The sequence below is a fragment of the Mustela nivalis genome, assembly GCF_964662115.1.
Source record: "Mustela nivalis genome assembly, chromosome: X".
In the NCBI taxonomy this organism is placed as follows: domain Eukaryota; kingdom Metazoa; phylum Chordata; class Mammalia; order Carnivora; family Mustelidae; genus Mustela; species Mustela nivalis.
In genome coordinates this window covers 113,606,533-113,634,234 of record NC_139040.1, presented here as the reverse complement: position 1 = coordinate 113,634,234, position 27,702 = coordinate 113,606,533, and the positions used below count along the sequence as shown (strand labels likewise).

Sequence of the window (27,702 nt, the reverse complement as noted above, 5' to 3'; positions counted from 1 at the left end):
ACTTTTTGTTTTTATTGTATGATCAGGTTAGGAAATGCTGATTTCAATTAATTCCTACAAAGAGCAGCTATTAACTTGCTCTACAGTCTGAACATAAGTTCCGTATATTTTTTCAAATGCATAATTGAGTGAATATAGTCTAGATTAAATGATGTTCATCTACTATTTTATTTTTTCACTCATACGGTATTTATTGCATGCTTATCACATGCTGGGCAGCACTCAAAGGAGGTTCATCCTCTAATGTCTGATTTAAACTTCAAAAGTGCCTGGTCGGTGACACTACCTCCATTTCGTAGGTGAGAAAATTGAGACTCTTAGTCTCTGGCTTTTTGTCCTTTGTTCAGCACCTTTCCACCATGTCAGTCAGCCTCAAGTGTAGATGTCACTTGAAAATTGACCAAATATGATTTAGGATCTTGCCACTGAGTTCTGAATACATCTGTTTGATTATCTACCTATGCAGCTATTGTTAGAGTTAAAACAGTTTTCAGATATTTTTGGTATTTCAATTTTTTGGTCAATGACTTTTATATTGCTTATTTACCTTTATGCTATAATAAATATGATAACTTTCCTTAGATTTCTAAAAAGCCTAGAATTCTTAGGGATTGCTAAAAGGTTATTTCAAGGAAGTGTTTTGAGATACTGTGTATATTAATTACCTTTACATGTAAATTCAAATGGTATATTTTGACAGATAGGCTTTGACTAAAGGTAAATAAAATTGGCTGGCCTAAAAATGTTTCTTTAAATAGTTTGTGGAAAACGAGGTAGCATAAACTACCTCAATCAGTGCATTGATTGATTTCTTGTGTCATTTTGATTGAAATATGGACAGTATATTTCGTTTCAAGATTATCGGGAATGTTTTGGCCCACAGAATCTGTAGACCTATTGTTTTTGCACATATTTTAAATTTCTGAATTCAGAACACCAAAAAAAACCATGTCGCGTTTTGTCTCAGATGCTGCTACTGAATTTTAACCACTGAATTAGATTGCACCCTACATGCTGTTAACTACTGAGCCAAGATGGAATCGACCACTGCATTGAAATCAGGGTTAGCAGTTGTATCTGCACTTGAAGGAGTTGTAATAGCGTTGAACTTATTTTCTTTAATGGGATTTTTTATTCTCTATTTTCAGTTTTAATAGTGAAACTTTGATTTTTAAGAGATTTCTTAATAATACTGCACATTTATTTGAGATTCTCACTGTAACTGTAAGAAGATAATAAAACCATCCTATAGAAGTAGTAGCTTCTGAACCCAAACATCTGGGGGCATATCTGCATTGCATTAGTGCATTAGTGCTGTTTCCTTGTTTTATTTAATAAAGTGGTCTTTTGTAAAAGGAGAAGTCAGTTGTCCATGTGATGTGAGCCTTTATCTTGAGTTCAGATGGTTGTGTATGTGTGTGCATGAATTTAAAATCGTTCCTTTGTGGGCTTTCTTCTTTGGGGCCTTTTTTGTGTACGAGAATTCAAATAATTGTACCTCTCAATTTGTTTTTTCTTTTACATTAATAGGACTCGACCCCACCCAGTTTAGAGTTCATCATTATCATAAGGATGAGGAGAATGATGCCCTACTTGGTGGCCCAGCACAGCTCACTGATGAGGAGAAATACAGGGACTGTGAAAAATTCAAGTGCCCATGCCCCACATGTGGAACAGAGAATATTTACGACAGTGTCTTGGATGGTTCGGTTAGTTGGTTTTTTTTGTTTCTTTTCTTCATTTTGTTAGCCAACTAGCGTAGAGGCCTTTTCTCTCCCACTGAATGTGTATAAAGGGAGGAAAATGTTGCTTTCACGTGTTTAAAGAATTTTAGCATCATGTGAATTCTACCTTCAGGACTTCATTTCTGCTTGAAAACTCTGAGTATGCTGTGTTTGAATATTGTTTTTGGCTTCCTAGAGTGGTTGCTTGGCCTTGGTTTTCAAATGGAATCTCTTAAAAATTCTAAAGTACCTTAAAGTATTTTTTATTGTAATTCCTTAATTAGTAACTTGTATTTCCCCATTCCCAGCCCCAATTTATTAAGACTTAGAGCAATATTTGCCTTTATCTTAAATCAAGTTAATGGGAACTAAGTGTTTTTGGAAAGTTTTTGTTTATCTTTACACATCCCATTTGCCTCCTTTTTGACAAAGGTACTCTGATTATCTTTTCTGCTGTCTTTGCATGTCAGACATTAAAAAAGTCACAGGGAGACATTCCTCTCAAGAAGTACTGCCAAAAAATGTATCATTGACCTTGGATCAGAACTTGAAACTTAGCCAATTTACTTGATTCAACTGCAGTGTTATACATGTACTAGCCATTGGCAAATGAATAGGCAGCAGAACTGTGTAAAACCTTGAAACTGAAAGAAAATACATCCTTTATCTAAATTAAAAGTAATTATTTTAAGTTAATTTGGACAAACAGCAGATGTTTTGCATTTTTTTGAATCAAAACAAAGCAGTCTTTGGAAGCAAGTGCAAGGAAGAGGCAGACACAGATCAGCAATACTTGCTAAATCCTTGAGTTTTGCTTCATTACAGCTGTAAATAAGATAGTTAATTGCATGGAGGCTTGACGACTTGCAGATGGGCTAACTGTGGAAGAGCCGATGTCAAGCTCTGAAATCTCTTCCACCTGGAATTGCTTAGCGTGGCGGGTAGGGTTATGTACCAGATTGGAGCAGGAAACCAAGATGTTTAAGTATCAAGAAGGAAAACAAATGCTCCAGAAACCCCAACAGTTTTCCTATATATTCTATTTGCTTTGTTTTTGCTTAAAACAAAACAAAACAAGAGGTTTTTTCTCCAACTACTAATAGTTAATTCTTTCAAATTTCACTCTTCTTGCCTTCCCTTCCCCAAATAATTTTCATTTGGGGGTGGTGGAGAGGGAGGATTACAGAAATCTTAGATTTTCTAAGGAGGCAGTTTAAGTGCTTGCTTTCTGGTGCAGTACTTAAGTTTTAGGCTTTAATCTTCAAATTAAGTTGCCAATATGAAAGGAAACTAGTATCATCAGTGCGCTTGCTCTGTCTTCAAGTTTGGAATGAAAACGTAAGAATTCAAAATTTGGATTCATATCTCTAAGAAGAATGTTTATTTCCAGTGGTTTTCAGAGGGAAAATTATTTTCTCCATAAAGTCTGTCATATATTGAATGTAAAACCAGAAGTGATTTCAGGGTTTTCCCTTCAACTTGAACTCCATTATTATGGTGGCAACAAGGCAGGAGGTTCGTGTGACTAAGGGGATCTTTGAGAGGACCGTTGTTGAAAAAAATAGGCTCAAAAGCTCACTAATAAAATGAACTAAGAATATTGCACACCAGGACAGCACGTTAGTTTTTAAGCACAAAAAAACCTTTTCTAGCCTTGCAGTAACCTTTTGTGTATTTGTCTCTTCTGACTTCTGTAGGGAACTGATATGGAGCCCAGCTTGTATCGCTGTAGTAACATTGATTGTAAGACTTCACCTTTGACCTTTGTGGTACAGATGAGCAACAAATTGATCATGGACATGAGACGTTGCATTAAAAAATACTATGAAGTGAGTATCCACAATGAATTTCTTACATATGCAGCTTACTTAGATTTGGGTCTTGTTTTAAAATAGAACAATATGGTTTTGTATTCCTATTTTTTATGTAATATAAATTTTTTATGTAATATAATATAATAATATAATATAAATTATATTATATTATAAATTATATTATAATATAATTTTTTATGTAATATAAATATAATCAGGAAATATTTTAGTGTGTTGTTACCTAAGTAAGACTAAATTAAGTGGTCCCTCAGATCTTTGGTCAGAAGAGAAAAAAATATCAGTATTGTCTGTCTTTGGCACGAAGAGCCATAACATTATGTGTGGTGATTTTAATAACTGCCCACTAGCTAAGACTTTATGTTTCTATGGTAATGAAAACCATTTCATAGCTGTATTGTCGAAGAAAATCAAAATAAACAGTTTTTAAAAGATTCATTTTACTTCTTTAGAGCGAGAGAGAAAATACAAGTGGGAGGAGCAGAGGGAGAGGAGAGAGCATGTGGAGAGGATACCTCCCCCTCCACCCCCTGTGATGTGAGCCCAGAGCCTGACCCAGAGCTCAATATTACGACTCTGAGAGCAAGACCTGAGCCAGTTGGACACTTAACCGACTGTAACACTCAGGCATCCCTAAATGTTTTTAAACTTTAAATGCAGTTTGTCTGGCATTTTAAAGAGAATGTCTGATTTTTTAAGTATATACTAAAAATGCTAGAACAGTGAGTGAGCTCTCTGCATTAGAAAGAAGGCTTTTTTCGAAGTATTTGTTTTGGTTTTAACATCTTTCATAGGGATGAGGTATTTTCTTCAAAACTTAAAATTGAAAAAACCACGTACTTCTCATTTGATTTTTCTTAGTGTTTATGTCATTTGTCATCTAAACAAAATTTCTATTATGTAAAAGCTCAGTGTAACTTATTTAAAGAAACTACATTGGCAAAGCATTTCCCAAAAATGCTCAGATTCTATTAGGTAAAACCCATGACTTTGATCAGTATCATCCTTTAATATCTACTTTTATTAGTTAACATATATAATGTAGCATTTTCTTCTTTAAAAATCCATCTCATGAAATGAAAATCCATTATTAGATCATTAGGATGAGGAGTAGAAATGTAGAGTTTCAGTATTATGATTTTGGAGTAGAATAATTTGTATTTGTCAGAAACACCCAAGTAGGTTTGTCTGAAGACATTTTAAAAATAATAATTATGACTACATTTTGGGAAATCTGAAACATTTTAGTGAATAATCCTGTGCTACGCTTAATGAACAGTTGCATCGGAATAAAGGTTATCTGTGGGTTCACATTCCGCAGTAGATGAAATGTTCAGCACATGTAATGTTAGGCCTTTATTTAGCATGAAGAGCCCAAATCAAAACTATTCAGCTCCTCATTTACAGACCTCGTTGAGCAGAGCATGGTTCTTGACTCTTGGGAAGAATTCTGAGTTTTCTTGCAGTGTTTAGTCTATGAAAATCTTCACCATGGAAATGTTAATACTGGAAGAAACTCATCTTTTTCCTTCTATAAGAAAGGACAATCTGTTTTGACTAAGTTGAGAATAGGCAGAAAAGGGATCTTCTGTATAGTTAGAAATATGCTCTAACCGGAGGATTGATTTCTGCCTAAATTGTATGTGGGTGGTGGTGGTGGTGGTATAAGTATTTTTCAAGCTAAATAACCTACTTTTAGGCATCTAGACATTTAACCCAAGGTTTCCGTAGTATTTGCTTTAATTGTCTGATCTACCAGCTGTCTCAACAGCAAGTAACAGTTTTCCTCTAGTTAAGTGTGCACTGGATTGATTTTTCTATAGGATTTCTAATTAAAGTACCCAAATAGCACTCCTGAAGTTGAAGATTGAGATGACTGTCCTCACAATTAGGAACCTATTTCTCTACTTGCTGATCTTAGTCATATGTAATTTGATGGAAGAGAAGGAAATCCATTTATTTGTTCTTTTTATGGCCCTATGCTGAACTAATGTCTCACATATTCTCAAGATTAGAGCTTTTATAGAGAATGCTCAAACACCTCTACATTCTACTTCAGTGGTAGACTCTTTTCTCCTTTCCCCACACTTAAAGGAACTTTTGCTGGTAGAGGGACGTGGCATTGGGGTTTTTTGTTGTTATTATGCCTCAAGTGATAGTGATGACAGTTCAGTGTGATACACCATAGTGATGATAATCCAGCTGGAGATTAATAAGTCACCTATAGTGGAGACCAGGATACTGGTAATAAGTTCTGAGGTAAAAGCACTGTTTTCTGAAGCTAATGACCAAAGGGGTTTCTTCCTATTTCACAAGTTAAACAGTACTGGGCATAAAAGTCCATGGACTAAGAGCAAAAGTTAATATTGTTTTTCATTTTAGTCTTAGTATCACTGCGGGGGAAGTACAACCTACATGAAGAAAGACAGGCATCTCTATAAGGAAGGAACTTTAGGAAGACAGTGGAGGAGTGTGGTACTTGACCTAACACTATAGTCCGCCAAGGAACATGGTTGTAGGTCACCAAGAAATCAGGTTTTCAGGCACAAAGGGGCAGGAATTTAGGCTAACAAAATGTGCTTCTAAACTACTTTTCAAAAAAAAGAATCATATACCCTGTTAGTTTCTGTCACAAATAAATAGTGCTGATTGAATGTGGTGTAACAAACCTTAAAAATTTTGCATATCTGAGAATCTATATCATGTAATGTTTTTCTGTTGGTTCCTCCCATAGGAGAGAATTTCTCTCACCATATAGCAGTGATTATATCCCTTGAATTCTCATCTCCTAGAGCATTTACATTTCAGTGTATGTAGAAATACAAAAACAACTCTAATACTTTATCCCAAGACTTGATGAAAGCATTGAAAGACTTGGAGATATCACAGAAAGCTCTAATTCAAAGTTCTGTGCCCTGGTCCTTGTTGGTTCCTCTATACAAAGTTAAAATTGAACTGGTATTTTTTGAAAATCATAAAAAGCCCATGTAAAGACTATATCTCTAAGCTTTGAAGGATCTTTTTGAAAGACTCAATTTTACAGTGAAAAATTGATATGTGTTTCTTTTCCCCTTAAATTCTCCAGAAGAGCAAATAGGCGCGCGCGCGCGCGCGCGCACGCACACACACACACACACACACACAAAGGGAGAGAAACACTAGCTAATCTAAATTGGGAAATGAAGAGGGCTTTTTTTAAGCATGAAAATTTCATCATCTTGTCAGCTGGCAGAATGCCTGCTGTGTGGATTCACAAAGGCTAAGAATTACACTTTCATGAAATTTTCCTCACTAACTGCCCTGGTTAATTTGAAAGATAACCCACTGTTCTAATTCATTCCTCAATTGGGCGGTGCAGGTTTTATCTTTGATCTGACAAAGCATTTGTGTTAATCGTTTTGGCCCTCCACTAGACACTCTTGGGATTGTGCTTTTACAATAAATGTGTCTGTGATAGCTCTTTAGTCTATTATACTTACAATAGATCCATAGAACTGGTAATTAATTCTCCACTGCTTTGGAAATGGGAAGAATAGGTGTAGCTCTGTCAAGTGCTGCTGGGAAGTTTGTTTAGCTGGTTCATTTTTGAAGTGTTCCCCTCAGCCGTCCACGAAGCAGCCACCGAAGAGAGTCTAAGATTGAGTTGCTGTCTACCCTGAAGAGTTACTGAAAATCTGACCCCTCTTAGTACCTGGAAGGGATATAGTGGATCGTTTACTTTCATCTCAAGTACTTTTAGTTATAATGTATATTGAACCCTCATTTTAATACTTACAGAGCTGTTCAGTTCTAAAGGTGGGTAGTCAACTAAAGTATATTCCTAATTCTCACTGGTGGCCTATGCAGGTTTTAGAGTTCCGGTGGGGCAAAATATATCTGTCCTGAGCCGTGGAGTCTTTCAAACCACTTGCAAAGAAGCATTACTTACATACAGCACTTTGCTATGGTTTTGTTTGTTTGTTTGTTTTAACAGAGATGTTGCTGGCTCTCTATCTAGAGAACTTAACTCTGGACAGCTAGTCAATGCCATGCACATGTTCGCTATTAGTAGCTTAGACCAGAAAGTGGTGATTGAATCCCTTAGAAATTTGCTGTCGGTTTTACAATTGCAGCATTTTCCTAAAGTAAGCTTTCTGAGGACAGGGGCTATGCTTTCTTCTGTGGCTCATCTGTGATCTCTGCCCAATCCAATGATCTCAGTCTTCTGTGTATTTTAATGGTTAATAATCAAAGGAACCAACAAATGAAGGTTAAAGTATCATGTGTTTTCTTTAAATTCTTTTCTTACACTGCTTTTATAACTGGCAGAAGGTTTATCATAGTATACAAGATTCTCAGATTAGCTCAGAATTCCACAGAATTTTAAGGTCACGAAGGCATTGACACAGTCGTTTCTTATTCTGTCTTCCATATTTGACGTCATTGATTACTGTTGATTTCATTATACACTGAGCTCCAACTTCATAGCTTTAATTTGTTATCTCTCCAAACACTGTATCAGGCAAAGAGGCATTGACCAGAAATATTTTTATCATGGTGCAAAAATCACATTGTGCTGAAAAGTAGTCCTCGTCCTGATACCCGTCTCTCTCTAACTATATCAGTATGATGCCTTGCTGTAATTCTTCTCTAACTCATACTCTTTTCCTGTTTTTTTCTCTTTTACTCCTTAGTATATTAATTGTGGCATAAGCCACATTTTAAAAATCTCTTTTGGACCCACTTTTTTGAGGAATTCCAAAAATAATGTTCAGTGTTAGCTGCCTCATGATGGAGAGACTTTATTAGGTTCCCATGTGTAAGCAACTAGTAGAGAGGGGAGCATCTGACCAATGACGCAGAGCCTCACCGTGGTGGCTGTGAGTCCCTCTGGAAGGTGGTACATGTCTGGGAAGTGGAGTGGTATGTGAAGAACCCATGTTAAATTTGTTGGTTTTTTTTTTTAATCTTTGCAAGTAAATAAAAGCCTCCTCATTTTGGAATGGATATGTATTCCTTGAGGACAAAATAAGTAACAACCACCTAAAATAATGTTAAGGCAGAGATCGAATTGGAGATACCTTTTATTAAAAGTGCATGGAGGGCTTGGTGAAGTATTGGTTAAGATATTTGCGCCACCAAAATACCTACTCATTCAGCATCACAGACAACAGAATCCATGGTGTCCGTCTGTACTTGATGGAGAAGCGTTTCTTAAGGAATACACAGATCTGGACTAATTAATAAATCTAAGAAATGAGAGAGGAAGCAGACCCCCCCCCCCGCCTGCCGCCATTCCCACCCGCCCTCCCCTGTGTAAATCACCAACAGGGCTACTCTTCATTCCTCTTGCCTTGCCTTTTTCACTTGGAGTGCTGTGTCATGACAGAGCTGTATTGTGCAGGTAGATCCGAGGGTTGTAGTGCCACGCAGTGATGTTCAGTAACTCTCTCCTGTTCTGCTGCAAAGATCTGGTGTTCAATAACCCTCAAAATTTCTCATTTCTTACCTGTGGTGATGCGGGCTGATAGTTTTTAGGTTAGAGCTTGCAATGTGCAGTGGTGTGACAGGTACATTAGTTCAAATAGTTTAAATTCTCAGCACTATTGGAATTATTGTTTATTTCCTTGCCTCTGCATTTATATTTAGAACATTTAAAAAGAATAAATTGGGTTTCTTTTTTGTAAAGACTCTTAACAGCATAATTATAAGTGGTACAGAAGGCACGCAAAGAAGCAGTAGATCTCCACCCCATTCATTCAGCATCACAGGCAGCACAATCCACGCTGCCCAGCAATGCTCGAAGAAGGATAATTCTGTAGGAATCCATAGAACTCATCCTAAATCTCATTAAAACAAAACAAAAAGAACATAATGAGAATTAGGGGGGGTTTTTTTTGCTCCACACCATTTGACAGGCTGAGCGTAAATTTACATCACGGACACCCCTCATATTTTTAAAGTATGGTATTCTAATACCCAGGCCCATTGGTGGTTTTTATTAGTGAATGGCTCATTTTTCTGTGGTACGAATATCAAGCAAGCTGATTTTGAGTCAGGTATAATGTTGTGCTACTATGCCATGGTGTATTCTCACAGAAAAACTAGGAAGTGGGATTTGGTGGTGGTTGGAGTAGGATGTCAGTGTAAGTAAATTTATTATTGCATAAATTGGAGGGAATAACTGACCAAATATAGTCCCCTAAAACATGCCAAAAGCAGCTTATTGTGATATGACTATTGTATTATAGAAGAGTTGTAATAAATAAATTGGACCAGATATAGCCTTATATGCCATCTGACTTTGATTCTTCGTAGAATAAGCATTAACTTGTACTCTTTAGTTATCACAACACCCCTTTGTCTTCTGAATTCATTTAATTCAACCTTACTGTGTGGACCCTGTTTGGGAAGGCTCAGGACCAGAGTGTATTCTAGGGAAACTAACAAGGGACCCACATCAAATTCTGAGGTGCTCTGACTACCAGCAACAGTGGTGTCTATTAAGGACTGAACTCAAAGCTGCCTGCGTGATATGAGCTCATGCCACAGCCTCTCCCTGGCCTATGTCCGTCCCTGCATTTGCATTTTTTCCCTCCTGAGTTCTTTGGCAGTGGTGGAGTCAGTTACAGCCATGTCCTTTCCCTGTCCAATCATATCTTCTGAAAGCTTAGCACTTGATTCTGTCCATTCTCAGACTGTGCACTGCTAGCCTCAGCGGTAGACTGTGAGGTTTGTACTCAAAAAACACCAAGGTCAGAGTTCCTTTGTAGTCGCTTGCCTGTCCTTTAACTTGGGCTAGTTACTGGACTTCTCCAAGCCACAGTTTCATTAGCTGATGGAGCGATGATAGTCATGGTACCTGCTGCATGAGGTCATAGTGAGGACTATCTGTGATAATGCATTTAAAGTGTTTAGAAAGTGCCTGGAGTGTGCATTATTAATGCTTGATACTCCACTCGGCAATACAGTGGATGAACAAGGCTTAGGTGTGTTCCTGCGTATGGTCAGAAGTCCCAGAGGTTCAGACCTGGGCTGAGGCACTGAGGCCTCACTGCCCATCCTCCTGAGATGTCTATCTGGAAGCTTCCATCATCTTGCTGCTCTCCTTCTCCCATCCCGTCAGAACGATTCCACATCATGCTTCCTCTTGGCCCTCCCTGCAATTTGCCAGTGTGGGAGTTCCCTTTCCAGTGTTGGTGAATTGGGTCCAAATGACAGCCTTAGGAAAGGACACTAGGCCCTGACTTCTTGAAGGCCCAGCCCCCAGTATTATGCCTAACCTGACAGACGCTCAGCAAAATGCTACTGAATGGGTTCATGATTTTCAGAGAGATTGGTGCTATCAGGTGACTCTCCCAGGTCACAAATAGCATCTGGCCCGTGACCATACTTGGGGACCCTAATCCAGAATTCTGCCCATCATAAATGGTAAGCCATCCATTCATGAATAAGAGGTTGCTCGCCATCTTCACTGCGGTCACCCTTTCAGGAGAAGGCCGCACAGGTCCTAGGCAGTAGCATTGCCAGGTAGCCAGGCCATAGGGCTGACTGGGGCAGGAACCAGGAAAGCTGATTATAGCCCCCGCCCCCAGCAAAGGACTAGTGCAGCAGCTGAAGGGAAGCCTGGGGTTTCAGCAACTTCTGATACGGTTCACCTCCTCTGAAGGGAAAATTGGAGGTTTTTTGAAATGCTGAGGAAATGCCATAGGAGTTGTCAAATATCTGAAAACAAGCGGGTAAAAACAGCAAACTGCTTGTGCCAAAACAGTAGAATTCCTTTCTTCAGTTTGATTTCTCTAACCTTGTGTATTTAGGAAAAACTCAACTTGAGGTCTAACTCGAGTCATCTAGAGTTACTGTCCTGTAGTAGAGTAAGAAATTGAACCAGAACAGATTTCATTTAACCTTTCAAAAGTGAGATTTTCACACCGTTGACCTTTTGTACTTCGAGGAGCAGAACAGAACTACCCGCTCTCTGCTGCACATGTAAACGAGAAAGGGAGGAGAGCTCCTCAGACGATGGCTGTCTCTCAAGTTTGGTTCGCCTAGAAAGCATACATTACGATTCACATGTGGAAATGGGCCCCTGGCAGATAGTTAAAGATATAAATTTCCAGATCATCCTGTCTGGCTTAGTCTTGTGCTAAAAGAGATAACTGTATAACTATTCAGGAAGGGAGTGAATTTAGCTGCCTTTCAGAAACCCCATGGAAAACTCTCAAAGCTTGGGGTCTGAAAAATATACTATAGTATATAAAATATACTATACTAGTAAAAACTAGAGCAGTGGTATTTCTAACTGATTGCTTTAGGTGTGTTTGTGCTTGTTAAGTTGGCTTTGCCTTACGCTTGTACCAACACCTATAATGTGATGGTCTCAGCTTGGTTTTGCAGAGCAGTGTATCTCCTGAGAGGTTTTCTCTGATATCTTCCATGCCTTTTTCAAGCCCGGCTAGAACCTTGAGAATCGTCATTCTGAACTCTAGATCTGACATATTACCAATGTCTCTATTGATTAGGTCCCTAGCCTTCGGTATTGCCTCTTGCTCTTTTTTTTTTGTGGTGAATTTTTCCACCTTGTCATTTTGTCCAGATAAGAGTATATGAAGGAGCAAGTAAAATACTAAAAGGGTGGCAAAGACCCCAGGAAAATGTGCTTTAACCAAATCAGAAGAGATCCTTTCAGAAAGTGGTTGATTTTCTGTTTCTAGAATTGCTGTTCTTCTCTTCGATCTGCCGATGGATTTGCAGGTGTTTGCAATCTTTAGATAAGCTGTCTAGCTGATCTCCTGCTACCTGAAGTAGTCTCAGCCTGCTACTTATCCGCTGTCTTTGTAGAGCAGTATATAACTTATTGTCCTGTTTAGAACTCACCCGACTTTTGGTGCTCCCTCGATTTTTTTTTTTTTTTTTTTTTTTTTTACTCTGCTGCAGTGTATTGTAACTTAGGGTGGGTGGTTTTTCGGAGTACATCATCCTACTTGTTTGCTGAAAGGTCCTTGGCCTCATTCACACTGTACAGGTGCTCAGGCTCCTTGGCTGTTTTGAGAAGCTCTTCATGCTGCTGGGAACCTAGATCATTTGCTAACCTAACCCAGTTCTCAGAAGCTCTTGGCCAGGGTTGCAGGTCATCAGTATCCAACCACCAGCAAAGAATGTCCAAAAATTGTGCTAGGAAATTAACCAAAAATGCCCAGGATTTCTGTCCTCCTGTATACCAAGGATTTAGAAACCATGTGGATGAAGTTACAGGTAGTCTCTGTAGGATAACTTCTCATCTACAGCTTTCCATCTAGTGATAATCAAGAGTCGCTGCTTTTAGGCATCTATCAGCAAAGAAAGATCAAAGGAGAACCTAGATTCAAGAAAGGCCTGCTTAAAAATAACTTCACGGCAAATTATTTTAAATTAAAACTGACATACTTATCAAGTAGTAGCTCAGCTGTAAGTAACAGTGAACCTATTATATAACAACATTTATGAAGAATAACTATATTGCAAAGCCAGGTAATTTAGTCAGAACAGTAGTGTTGTTTTTACATTTTTTGCAATTCTCTTCAATGTATGGCTTAAAAGTCAGCTGGATTCTGGTATCTGCTTCTGCATCCAGTCTATTGTGATAATGTTATTTTGTTGGAAGCATATGAGGAAAATTTGGCTTAACACAGGTATGTAGTTGGAAGAGGTAGAAGTATTTTAATAGCCTTTTTTGTTAATAGTGGATATTCCTTTTTACCCTATACCAAACCTTGTAATGTGGTAATTTCTTAAACGTTTTAAATGTGGAGTCTGAAACCATACCAGTAAACTTTTGAACTGTGGTACTTAGAAATCCGTTACCTTGAATGGTGTATGGTATATATCACTGTATTTCTTTTTGTCAAGTATTCAACAATGAGCTGTATTAGTTTTTTGAGTGGGTGGTGTTGGTTCATTTTGAAAATTTATTTTTACATTTTCATATGGTAGAATTCACTTTTTGGTGCTCAGTTCTGCGTGTTGACAAATGTGGAATTGTGTAAGTGCTTTCACAATCAATAAATAGAACACTCTATTACCCATATCCCCTTCCCATAATTCGCTTGTGCTACTTCTTTGAGTTACACTTTTAAAAATCAGTTCATTTGGATGAGTGACCTTGTCTATTCTGTCTTGATTGGTACCACTTTTGCTTGTAAAGCATCATATTTTCTGCCCTTATCTTCCATCTGGGAATGTGTTGTCACCATAGTGAATGTGTTGCCATTCCCAGAGTTGGTGCAAAATGAAATTTTTTAATGTGTTTCTTTGCTTAGCTAGGAGTAGGTAGGTACTTGATCTGTGACTATAAAATGAAATTCTAAGGGCAGTTCCCACAACAAACATTGGAGAAGAATTCTGACATTGCCATTGGAACTTTGTCACAAGAGAAATTTTAGCTGTGAGAATTTGAGAAACAAAAAGTGGTATCTTCAGTTCATTGCTTTCTTGCAATGGGTCATGAAGAGAGCATGAGCAGCAGTTCCAGCATACAAGTAATTATGTTCACTGTTGGAGCTTTCTAGAAACTAGAGCTAGGTATTGAGCCACTTGAAAGGATCACTTAACTTTCCTATATTCAAATATGCTTTTTTTTTTCAAATATGCATCCATTTTAACTTACCTGTGTCAATAGCAGAGTTTGTCATTTTACAAATTCTAGCACACTATAGATTTATGTAACCACCGCCACAGTCAGGGTACAAGATAATTCCATTGCTCCCCAAAACTGCCTCTTGCTGTCCTTTTCTAGTCACCTTTCTTCCCACCCCTAACTCTGGCAGCTAAATATCTGTTCTCATTGCTGTAGTTCTGTCTTTTCAAGAAGGCCATAGAGATGGGAATCCCCTGGTACACGGCCTTTGAGACTGTCTTCTTTCAATTGGTTTGTTCCTTTTATTTCTGAATATTAGGCCACTGTGGTTATCAATTTGTTTGACCCATTCACCCATTGAAAGGTATTTCCAATTTTTGGCAATTACGAATGCAGTTGCTATAAACATTTGTGTATAGGGTTTTGTGTGTGTTATATTTTCATTCTTCTAGCATAAATACCTAGGAGCAGACTTGCTGGCCAGCATGTTCAGTTTATGTGTACTCTTTTAAGACATTGTCCAACTGTTTTTCAGAGAGTGGCACCATTTTTCATTCCCACAGCAGTATATGAGAGTTCCAGTTTCTGCATGTCCTCACTGGCACTTGGTGGTGTTGGCATTTTAGGCATTCTAATAGGTGTGGGTGGTATCCCATCATTATTTTATTTTATTTATTTAATTTTTTTTAATGGAGTCTACTAATTTGGTTTTTTAAAAGATTTTATTTATTTGACAGAGAGAGAGATATCACAAGTAGGCAGAGAGGCAGGCAGAGAGAGAGGGGGGAAGCAGGCTCCTCGCTGAGCGGAGAGCCCAATGCGGGGCTCCATCCCAGGACCCTGAGATCACGACCTGAGCCAAAGACAGTGGCTTAACCCACTGAGCCACTCAGGCGCCCCTCCCATCATTATTTTAATTTGTACTTCCCTGATGGTTAGTGGTTTTATATTCATCCTTATATCTTTCATCCTGCTCATGTGTTTATTTGCCATTCTTTTATCATCTTAGATGAAGTGTCCCAAGTTTTTCCCTAATTTTTATTTAGACTGTTCCCTGTTAAGTTTTGAGTGTTTTATATACTCTAGGTAGAGGTCCTTTGTTGAATATGTGATTTGCAAATATTTTCTTGCAGTCTCTAGCTTGTCTTCCCATTCTTTTAATTGTGTATTTCGCAGAACAAAACTTTAAATTTTGAAGAAGTACAGGATATCATTTTTTCCTTTCGTAGATCATGTGTTTTGGTCTTATGTCTCCAAACTCAAATTTTACATCGAAATCTGTGATCCATTTTGAGTTAATTTCTGTATGAGGTGAGGCTTAGGACAGGGTTAGGGGTTTTTTGGACTATATAATTGCGGTTCTTCTGGCACTGCTCACTGCAAAGACTGTTGTTCCTCCACATGTAATTGCTTCTGTATTCTTTGTTTATTCTTTTGCTAACACCACAGTCTTGATAGAAAGTCTCTTGTAGTGCGATTCTTCCATTTTACTTTTTTCAGAAACGTTTTAGCTCTTATAGTATTTTTGCCTTTTCATAAAATTTGAGTTAGTCTGTCTTTATCAACAAAAGTTCTTGCTATGATTTTTACTGGAAGTGTGTTAAATCTATATATTACTTTGGGGACCCTTGACATCGTTATTTATTATGTTGGGTCTTCCAATCCATGAACATGGTGTGTATCTCCATTTATTTAGGTCTTCTTTTTATTTCTTTCATTAGCATTTTATAGTTTTTAGCATACAAGTCCTATATATGTTTTGTTGGATTAATACCTAAGGAGTTCATTTTGGGGAAAGTTTTTTTTTTTTTATTTTGTTCTCCAGTTTTACTTCTTAGTATACAAAAATACACTTATATAATTTTTTGTTCTGATATTTTTATAGTTCAAAGAATCATAGGTGAATCATTTTGTTCTCAAAAGAATACTGAGGGCTCATGAAACATTAAAAATAACATACATAAATGCATAGTTAATATGCAGCCCTTAAAATTTATTTTATAAGTCTATATTTTTGGCTCAAATATTTGGCTGCATAATAGTGCTGAGTTTTTAAAAATATCACCTTATATAGAGTAGTGTCACATAAAATTGGTGCGTGTGTGTGCATGTGTTTAGATTTCTAGAAGGATGTTTATCATAGGTCAAAAATTATGTCTGAGTGGTGAAAAGTTTAGGTAATTTTTGTTTTATATATCGCTTTTCTCTTTTTGAAGATTTCATAATAGGTATGTATTGTTTTTATTAGAATGACGAAGCTTCTTAAAAGAGAAAAATGAAGCAGTGATTTTTATACAGTCCTTATTAGTAAACAAGGATAGTACAGACTCAGATCCTGTTTGAGAATCAAGTATGTGCATCTTAGACATCTTTTTTTTTAAGATTTTATTTATTTATTTGACAGAGAGAAATCACAAGTAGATGGATAGGCAGGCAGAGAGAGAGAGAGAGGGAAGCAGGCTCCCTGCCGAGCAGAGAGCCCGATGCAGGACTCGATCCCAGGACCCTGAGATCATGACCTGAGCCGAAGGCAGCAGCTTAACCCACTGAGCCACTCAGGCGCCCCGCATCTTAGACATCTTGATGCCATTTAAAAATTCTAAAATTGTTGGGGCACCTGGATGGCAAAGTTGGTTAAGATTCTGACTCTTGGTTTCAGCTCAGGTAGTGATCTCAGGGTCAGAAGATTGAGCTCTGTGCTGGGCTGAGAGGGGAGTCTGCTTCGGATTGTCTCTAACTTTGCCCCTTTCCATGCTCTCTCAAATAAATAAATAAATAAATAAATAAATAAATAAATAAATAAATAAATAAATCTTTAAAAGCATTTGTATTTTCTGTTAAAACCAAAGGAACCTTTTAAGACAGATGGAACACTCAGAATTGAGAATGCTGTGTTTGGAATTTTTCTTCACAACATTTTTCTTTCTTTTTTTTTTTTTTTTTTTAAGATTTTATTTTTAAGTACTCTACATCCAACTTGTGGCTCAAATTCATAACTCCAAGATCAAGAGTTGCATATTCCTCTGATTACGACAGGCAGGTGTCTCTATTTCTTTTTTATTATATACTTGTCTCTGTGTTAAGCAAAGATGGTGGATCTCAGCCTCGACTGCTCATTAGAATCACCTGGGTTTATTTTGAACCGAGTGCCTGATGGTTTAGCAGCCTTGAACATTAGAGTAGAATTTCTGAGGGTAGGCAAGGACACTGGTGTTTTTAGACGTTTCCCCCATGCGATTACTAAACTCTTCAAAAAACACGTGTTGGTAAGTTCTAAAGTCATGTAATAATAACCATGAAGTATTTTAACTGTGACTTCTATATGTGAAATTTTGTGATTATTATTGCATGTATGATTTCTATATAGTCATAGTTTATATAAGAAGATATGAAAATAAGAAAATAAAAAGTATGTATATGCTTTCACACCTATTTCAAGTTGAATATGTTCTTATAAGTGAGAAGGCAGTTAAATTTCTAAAACAAAATGAGTTCTGATGTGACTCCAAAGTAATTATATTACAGCAAAAAAACAGCCCAAAACCCATAGCATCTTTAATATTGCCACATTTTTCATGAGAATTTACCATCCTTGTTAAGTTTTCAGGTGTATCACTGACACTTGACAAGTGGCAGGTAATTAGCATTGCTCAACCTTGTGTCTTCTCTGTTGTGGATGTGATTGTATAAACCTAGGTTTAGGAGTATTTGTGTATAGAAATGTCATCTTCCCTGTACCTCTTCTAGGAGACCTCCCGTATAATGATTTCATGACATCATCTGATCTGGCATATGCTCAGGAATTATGTTCTTGACAACAATTTAAAGTGGATCTGTGATGTGCAGTCCTGTCACCACCTTCTCAGTCGTGACTGTGACTCACCATAGTCTCTTTTTGAGTAACTCCAGCTTCCTGTCTGTAGGAGGTGGATAGTTTTTCCCAGGTCTAGCACTTCCTGAACAGGGCCCAAAAGTCAAAGTGGGGCAGGGGAGATGTTAGGTAAAGGGTACCGTGTGGGTATGTAGAGTGAGCAAGTGTGGAGATCTAACGTAAGGTATGTGGCTCTAGTTAGTAATACACAGGTCAAAGACTGGAAATTTGCTGGGTAGATTGCAAGTGTTCTCATGACACCCACAAAAAGGTAATTGTATGAGAAAATGTGTTAATTAGCTTGACTGTAGTCCTCATTTCACTAGCCGCATCAAGTCATCATGTTGTACACCTTAGATATATACAATTTTTTTTTTAATTTTTTATTTTTTATAAACATATATTTTTATCCCCAGGGGTACAGGTCTGTGAATCACCAGGTTTACACACTTCACAGCACTCACCAAAGCACATACCCTCCCCAATGTCCATAATCCCACCCCCTTTTCCCAAACCCCCTCCCCCCAGCAACCCTCAGTTTGTTTTGTGAGATTAAGAGTCACTTATGGTTTGTCTCCCTCCCAATCCCATCTTGTTTCATTGATTCTTCTCCTACCCACTTAAGCCTCCATGTTGCATCACCACTTCCTCATATCAGGGAGATCATATGATAGTTGTCTTTCTCTGCTTATACAATTTTTATTTAAAAAATATTAATTACAGGGGTGCCTGGGTGGCTCAGTGGGTTAAAGCCTCTGCCTTCAGCTCAGGCCATGGTCTCGGGGTCCTGAGATCAAGCCCCGCATCGGGCTCTCTGCTCGGCAGGGAGCCTGCTTCCTCCTCTCTCTCTGCCTGCCTCTCTGCCTACTTGTGATCTGTCTGCCCAATAAATAAATAAATAAATGCTTTTAAAAAAATAAAATAAAAATAAAAAATATAAATTACAGTAAAATAAATGGGACAGCTTTTTGCTTAGCCCTCCTTGTAGGAATCAGATAACAGAAGTGGAATTCTGCAGCTTGCTCGTAGTGTAGCAACTTGAATGAAAACAGAATACTGTCTATCTTTTAAAATATTTTGGGCTTTTGGGAGGGGTTCCTATGTGAACTTCGAAAATCTTGCAAACTGCTATACCCAGCTGCATCCTCTAGGGCTGTCAGGACCCTCGTCCCTAAACACCATTTTTTCCTGGTTTCACCTACCAAAAATAAGTAATGTGCTTTAAAGAAGGAGAGAAATGATTTTAAAATGAGAGTATTTCATTACTTTAATATACATTGTACATTACCCAGCACGTTGCAGTTTTCAGAGCACTTTCACAGCCTTTGTTGATGTTTCTCACGGTAATCTTGTGAGGTGCACGGAGGGATATCCTCAAGCACGCCCCAACTCGCGATAATAGAAGCCTGCAGGTTGCCCCCATTGGCTGACATGGTGTTGTGTGTTGCCTCTTCCTCCATTCCCACTACTCGAACTCAGTTCTTAGTTATCTTGTCCTTACCTTTCTAATTGGTCTTCCTGTCTTGACCTATTACGTTATCAGTCCATTCTTCACAGTGTTTCCAGGATTACCTTTCCAGAAGAGCGTTAGTAATGTCACCTTTCAGCTTAAAAACCTTCAGTGGATTCTCATTTCTTGTAGATGAAAACCAAATTTCTTAGTGTTGTATTAGTCCCCAGGCTAGACTTTGCCCCTTTTTCTCCATCCTTGCTGTCCATCATAGGCCCTCTACCGTCCTCAAAGGACAACTTCGTGTTCCTCAAAGATCCCACATGCTTTCCTTCCTCCCTGCCTTCACTCTTGCTATCTCCTCTACCTAGAAACACACCCCACCACTCACACTGGCCCACTTCGTGAAATTCTCCTTATGCCAGTCATCTGGGAAGACTGACCTTCTCTTTCTTGTTTGCTCTGTAACCCTTTGTGCACACCTGTTGCCAAGTTAAGCAGCTTTCTTCCCCCCCACAGACTGTGATTTCCTTGTGATGAACAAGCTGTGCTGCTTAGGGCTATGTTTTGCTTCATGTCCCCCAAGCAGAGCATAGTGCCAGGGACATGGCAGACACGGAGCTTGATTATCTGAATAAAAGAAGGACTTTGGGAACCTTCAGAAAGACTGTGGGTGCAGTGTTTATGTTTAGTGTAGTAGCAAATTCTTACTTTTTATTAATAATGACTGTGCTTAATGGATGGTATTTTCTGGAATGTCATCTTTAATCTGTCTCACCATTTACATTTTAAACACCTTAGTAATCTCTAGTAGAAGTTAAACTTACTCTTGCTTCACACACACACACACACACACACACACACACAAATTTTCACTTTAAAAAATATCCCTGCCTCTTGAACCAAAAGTATGCTGTTGATCTTTCCTTTTCTCTAATAGTACCCTTCCTGATGTCCCCCCCACAAGACCATGACCAGGATATTGGCTTCTTAGCAGCAGAACTGGTTTTCAGTTGTGTATGTTTTCTTAGCACTGTCTTTTTCCTACTAACAGCAGGACTAAATACCGAGACATACAGTTTTGAGAAGCCCTTAGCACTGTGTGTGTACACTTGTGCTTTTGTGTGCTCTTTTCATATCTCTGGTGTACATATATGCACTATAACAGGAGGGTAATGGGGTCTAGTTGGCTTTTGCTTCCTGGGAGAGTCATTGTGTTTATTGGTCATTGTGTGCCTAGTGGTGCTGGTGACATATGTATTAGGGAAAATGAGTATAGGTAGGAAAGTGGCTGATGATAGAATGTGCAGTCTAAACTTCTGGAGGGGGCCTCAGAAAATCCCATCATATTCAAGTTTAACAGATGACTTGGATCTGTGATACAGACTTAAATATTTTTGGACAGTAGTTAATGCAGTATCTCCTTTCCATTCTGAAGTTGATCGTAAAAGCAGCTCTGCAGGAATAAGCTAGAGCAAGGAAACAGACAGGAGTTTAGATGACATTTTTTTGTCAGGGCATCGCTACCAGTTGATAGAACAGCTATACTTTTTGTACTATCCCCCTGCCTTTTTTTTTTTTTTTTAACAAAATGAAGTGCAGTTGGCAACACTCGGAACCTTGCAAAGGACAAGCAACCAAACAGATAATAAGCTCAAAAGAAAAGGGAATTACCCAAGGCGCACACTGGGTAGTAGCTTTGTATGTGCACCATCCGACTCCTAGGGCAGTGGTCCCCTCCATTTTAAAATCCTATGGAAGTACTTTCTCTGCCCATTATTTCTGTTGAAGCTGAGAGTCAGGGAAATAGCTTTTGTATTAGGCTTTAAATTCAAAGTTGGTTTTTTTTTTTATCATATTAAACTGCCGGAACTTCTTGACATGAGACCCCTGGGGTGCCTTTGCAGCGCCCTGGACTCAGCAGGCACTCAGCTTTATGGGAAGTCACACGTGCACTAGCAGCATATGCATTTCCATTTCTATGTTGATAAATATGTGGATTGTAAGAACAACTCATTTTCTAAACTAATGCTTGACCTGGTTCTTTGGTGATCTTTCAGGTGATTTCGGGCCATCATTACAGAAGTTAATGCTTAGCATCCATCATGATGTTTGTTTTATAGGAAGAAAACTTGGACTGTAGTGAAGAAAAAAAGTAGGTTTTGGTAATGTTACAGGAAGCAGATACATGTTTTGGAAGTTTGGGAACCTCTTTTGTTGAATTGATAAGTTAAGGCGCTTACAGTGTCTAATTGTTGCCTATCCAGAGAAGCTCCTTCAAGCCACATTAGGAGCTGTACAAATGATAGCATAATGTTTGTGAAAACAGGTTCTAAGCAATCCTTATTTCTTTTTTTAGCTATGGAGCTAAATGTCCATAGCAAACGTTATGTAAAATACATAGTTGCATCTTTATGTATATTTTCATAAGATTTGGTTTATGATGTAAGAGGTTTTAAAAATCTGATAATGCTTGGTTACACACACACTTCTTTAAAAAGTCAGGAATCATCCCTTTTCTTCTCTAGTAGACAATCAAAATAAGCAGTTTGAAGAGATGGATTTAAGACAGCAAAATTGTTATATCTTCAGCTGTGTAAAAGAAGTACTGTACCTTGGACCAGAAAACGTGTATTAGCGATGGTTCGGTTAGTGACTGCAAAAGCAAAACAAAATACCATAGTGTAAACTACAGTTCCACATGACAGCATGTTCAGCTAGTTAGTGCTGGCCATCATGACTTAGGGAGCAGGTAGAGCCAAAACGTGTTGTGCTGCTTCGCATGAAAATACATTAACAAAATCTTGGGGTGCCTTGTTTCTCATTGAATTCTACTACGGAAAGATTTGGTCAGGTTTTGTTGTTGATGTTTGTTTTTTAGACGGAGTAGGGGTGGAATATTTGCCATAAACCTATCCCCCTAAAAGTTGCTTATTTCTTATCTTCAGAACTTCTACTGCCTACGGTGAAATAAAGCTTTGTGGAATAAAGCTGCATTATTGTTTGTTTGGGATGTAGAAGTTGATCAGCACGTTGCTTTTTTAACGTGAAGTTATAGTGTAAGGAGTTAAATGATAAACGTAACTTGCACAAGGATATTTTCTTTCCTCCGTTAGGGTTAATCTTTAAACAGTTCCTATGTTCAGAAAAAAAGATACTGTTAAAGACCCCAGATTGCAAAAGCGGTGCCACTTCTTCTTGAGAGCTTTGGGGCAATCCTCTGATGTGTAATTGCTTTTACATCAGTCACAAGAGAGAGACAAGAATGCGCTTTCCTTGAACTTAACAGTTTGGGCAATTTTCTATAATCCAGTAAATACAAATTGTAGCTTGATTATTCATCTACGTCTGTCAAGCAAATTTTAATGGATGAATGAATGAGTCAAATCTATGCATGGAAATATACAAATGTGCAAAATATGGGTCTAATTACCAGGCTGCTGAATTTACACAAGGTCAGGTAAACAAGGCACCAGTGTAATGATTATTAATTGTTAATAATGCCTTTGGGAAAACATTCACATTTTCCTTCTGAATACCTAACAGTTTGCCTCTCTAGTCATTTCAACTCTGAAAATTTTAGCTGGTCTGAAAACACAAAAATATTTTTGCCCTGTTTTTATCCTTTGCCTATAATTGCCTTCTAATTCTTTTAGAATAACAAGTAAAATATAATACATTTTTCAGGGCCCTGTGGAAAGTCACAGTTGAATATGATGGTGAGAAAATTAAGGCAGTGGTGGGGGGGTAACTCACACAGCAGAATGAAATAGCAGCTTTCTTTTGTCTTCATTTAAGGGATGAGCATGCCCCCCCCCATCCTCCACCCTCTTCTCAAACGTAATCGACATTCTAAAACACAAAACCAAGGTGGTAATAAAGGAAAGGAAATCAAAGCAGACTTTTTTCCCCTCTATTTACCATAGTAAGTCAACATTTGACTCTGTCTTGATATTCTATAAAATGGATGTTGGAAAAAGAATAATATCAATGAGTAGTTTCCCATCGAAATGCCCAAGGGCCGAAATAATTGAGGGAGTACTTGCCAAGGTTTTTCTTAGTTCAGTAACTCTTGATCACTGCGCAGTTTTGTAGCTGTGCTATCATTAAGGGCTCTCCATGTCTGGAAGGACACCCCCCTCTTCCAGCTTTAATCCAAAAGTCATAAATTGTAGAACTAACATGTCGTCTGCGGGTCACCCAGGCGAAAACACTGCTTCTTGAGAGATCTGTCTTTCTGCCACTGTGCTTTGAAAATCTTTTGAATATTTTGCATTAATGGGACTGCTGCAGTGTCTTGCTGGGCCGTCTTCTCATCCTCGCAGGCTCGACATTCAGAAGTTTTTCCCCATGGCTGATCTAAACGTTCTCTCTGTTCTAGGCCTCACTGCCTGCTACACACTGGTGTTGTACGTTCAGTGAATATAGGCATCTTCTTCTGTGTTTTCTTTTGAGTATTTGTAAATACCACGCATATCTCTGTTTTATTTCTTTAAGCTCTGTACTTGAGGACTCATACCATTTCTTAAGAGTTTTTGCTTTCATATGTGTTTTTCTGGAACTCTGTATTTTTAAATCATGGTTGTCCTCTGTGGGTTAGATAATACTGCCTATAAGCCAAGTGAATTTGGACCACTGTTTGACCTTAGCCCTCTCCTCTTTTATGGTCCACCCTAGAATATAATAGACATATTTTATACATACTCATGGGTGTGCCCCTGGTTTAATTTAAGTCTGTGTCAAATTATGGTCCAACTCTTTATTCTGGCATTTGAGATCTATTATCCAGCCTTCACGCCCCACATGCTCTCCCGTTGACACTGTCCACATCATTATTCCTCCAGACCGACCCTCATGGTTTTTCACAACTGCCAAGATTGTCCTCACCCACTTGCTATCTCTGTATGTCTCCTCAACCTTTAAGACCCAAGCCCACCTTTGTTGTGGGAAAACTTTTGTTGACATTACAGCTGTGGAACATTTGTTTTTCCTTTGAATTCCTAAAGAAGTTCAAATGTGTAACTTTCCTCCCACAGTTTCTTTAATACAGTCTCTTGTAGTTATATTCTTTGATTTGACAAACAATTTTGTTCCCTCTAAGGTTGTAGGCTTCCAGAGAGCAGAAGAAAGAAGAAAGGCTAGTATTTATTGAGCTGTAAGACCCTTTGCTAAACTTTTTCTTTTTTGCATACATCATATTTAATTCTTGTAGCAACCCTGGAAGGTGGCGTTATTTTTTCCATCTTTACAGATAAAGCTGAATCTTGTAGTAAGAAACTCAAGCCATGTTAAAAAGCTCACACACTGTAGAGTTGGGATTTAAATTAGGGCCTCTCTCATTAAAACCCCACACACTCTTTTCAGGAAGCTTCTTCCACGTAAGAGTGATAGTTTGCATTCCACTCTATCAAGTTACTAGAAAATTCAGAGAACAAATTAAGTGTTCAATAACTGATTGAATTTATCACTATGGAAGTCTTGATTGCCCCAATTGCATTTCTTTTACCCATCTGCTAATGGTGATGTGAATTAGCAATAAAATAGCCAAAGCCTTAGGAAAGGCCTTCAGTATTCTCAGTGATGGCTAATAGATGAAAGGTTGACAATTGTACTCCCACATGAGACTGTTGACTTGAGGCAAATTCTTTTTTTTGTTTGTCTATTTTTAAGGTTTTCCCTTGTTGATCCCAACATTCATTGGTATTGTTAAATGTCACTCTTCTCATTTACTATTTGCATTTCATTTTCAGAAAGTAAATCTCATTGTAGTAGCATGAATAATTTATGCCTCTGTCAAGGAACTGTTAAAACACCAGAGGTTGAAAAATATTCACATTCTAAAATGTGTATAGAAACTTGGGAATATTTTTGCCTCCCCCTAACCCCCACCGCCTCCAAGTGTTTACCCCAGTAATAAACCTAGACACTTACTGAAAAACCATGGTCTCACGGACTTCAACGTAGGACCCTTTGCAGACTTGTAATTATATTTACAAATAAAGAAAACTTGCCATTTTATTCTTAATAGAAAATAGGCTTTTGTACTTTTGGGGGCTGTTTACCTTTTTATTTCAAGCAGGGAATTTTTTATGAGGTATATTTATTGTTGAAGAATTAGTAGTTATGAGGATTAGGAAGGAAGATTGCTCAACCTAAGAATGAGCAGAATTTCAATTTCATGAACACAGGCAGTGCGCCCGAGCTTTGGGGTGGCAAAAATATGGTCTGTTTTAGGTATCTGAGGTTTCTTCTTAGCAACTTCTGTGCATTTTGAGAAGTTCAGCCTATTTTGCAAACAGTTACTAATGCCATAATGCATTTTCCCATATCTTCCATCTGAATTTTTTACTATTATTGATCGAGGATTCAATTGAGAAATGTGTTTAGAACCCTGCTTTCTGTGGTAATCACAGAAGTCAGTGGGAAGACAAGAAAATTGTATTGGAAGAAATTGTGTGCATGTGTGTTTTGTGTTTCAGCATAGATTATCTCTGCCAAAATAATAGCTGTCATTTTGTTCTTGTTATATTAGTGGCCTGTAGCTTACCACTATTCCTTTTGCCTTACCTTTGCTGCTGACCACTAGCTATTACCCTCAGTAAGAAGACCTTTTTAATTGAATGTCCAAATTTGAATGATTCTTGTCCTAATACCATCATGATTTTGATCCATTTCAAATTAGAGAGCCCTAAGTTGCAACCTCTCACCTCAACATGAAAGCCCTTTAACATTCAGGTACTTTGAAACTTCAGTTCTGTTTAGAATTTCATATCATGCCCATCATGGGGGGAAAAGATGGAAAATGTATACGCTGAGCCTATAGGACTTCCTGCAGTGCTTATTAATCCTTTATGGATCATTTGAAATGTTTCTAGTTTATTTAAGCTTTGCTGCTTGTATCAGATTGTTCCTACAAAAAAAGAAAAAGTGATCATGCTTTGAATTTTTAAAAATGATCTCACTTTCAAGCAAAAGCACTTTTATGCTCCATTAAAGTTGAATTTGCCAAACTCTAACATCGCATTAACACAAGCTTTACTGGATAGATAAACGTGTTGTTCAAAGACTGACTTGAACTTTACCAAACTGCATATTAAGATTTTTTACCTTTATACTTCTTATTTCTTAAATTATTTTAAAATAGACTAGATTTGCCCAATTGTACTACTTTAATGACAAAATAAATTTTTCATTTATTTTATATTACTATCAATTGGAAGCTGATTGTTTGACTATGAGACCAAAAGAAACAAAAAATATTTTGAGCTGTTAATTTCACATTTGTTCATATTTGTTTTATATAGTATCAATATCTCAATAAAACTTTTTTATTTTTCTTGAAACTTGTATAAGTAATTTAACCATTTTGACATTTCTGATTTTTACTCAATTATATCATGTGTTCAGTATTTTCTTGAAGACTTTAGTAGGTTAGCCAGTAGAATGTTTCATTTTTTCCCCCTTTTCAATTCAGTGGATTTTTTAAAAAATATGCATAGGACATTCTCCAGTTTTCTGTGAGGTAGGATGTCATGCTCTTTGTTTTTATTTATTTCATGAAGTTTTGAGGTTGGAGATAATCTTTGAATCTGTATCTTTTGACCTAAAATTACTTAGTAAACTCTAGTCTCATTTGTACCATGCTTCCTGGCTCCCTAACACTATCATAAGGACTTGGTCTTTCCTTTGGATCTCTTTGGCCTTGGGATTTTAATTTAATATGATTATTCTTCACAAAGAATGTAAGTTAGTTTTCTACTTGAAATGACTTTGTGTATTTTTTCAAAATACATGAAAACTTTACAAAGTACGAGGTTTTATTTAGTCCAAAAATATATCTGTGTTCTTTTTAAAGCAGTAATTTACATTAACATTCATAGTGATCTTAAAAAAATACATATTTTAATGGCAATGAAAACATAATTTAATGTTAAGCTAAATCTTTATCAGATCTCATAGATTGCACTTTTTTAGCTGTTGAGTCACTAGGGTTCTTAATAAGAAGGAAAATGCTTTTCAGAGAATTTTCAGAGGATTACTTTTTTAAGGCAAACAGCAGATTATAAACACGGAGGGAAAAGAGAATTTTTTATATGCCTTGTGGAGGGAGAAATCCAACCAGTTATATGAAATATTTAGCAAATTATTTTATTGTTAAAGCTCACCATTTCTGAGAGGACAGTGGTACCTTATTAGTAAGAAACTATAGAGGCACCTTGGTGGTATAGTCA

At 37.6% G+C, this 27,702-nt stretch overlaps 1 protein-coding gene across 3 annotated transcripts in view; it reads left to right on the top strand.

Moving 5' to 3' along the window:
* Positions 1-27,702, top strand: part of POLA1 (DNA polymerase alpha 1, catalytic subunit) — a 307,687-nt gene that overhangs the window by 151,488 nt on the left and 128,497 nt on the right. For all 3 annotated transcript variants that reach the window (XM_082718245.1, XM_082718243.1, XM_082718244.1), the window contains 2 exons: positions 1,531-1,709; positions 3,422-3,553. In XM_082718245.1, coding sequence (XP_082574371.1) covers positions 1,531-1,709; positions 3,422-3,553 — 311 coding nt within the window. The remainder of the gene's footprint in view (positions 1-1,530; positions 1,710-3,421; positions 3,554-27,702) is intronic.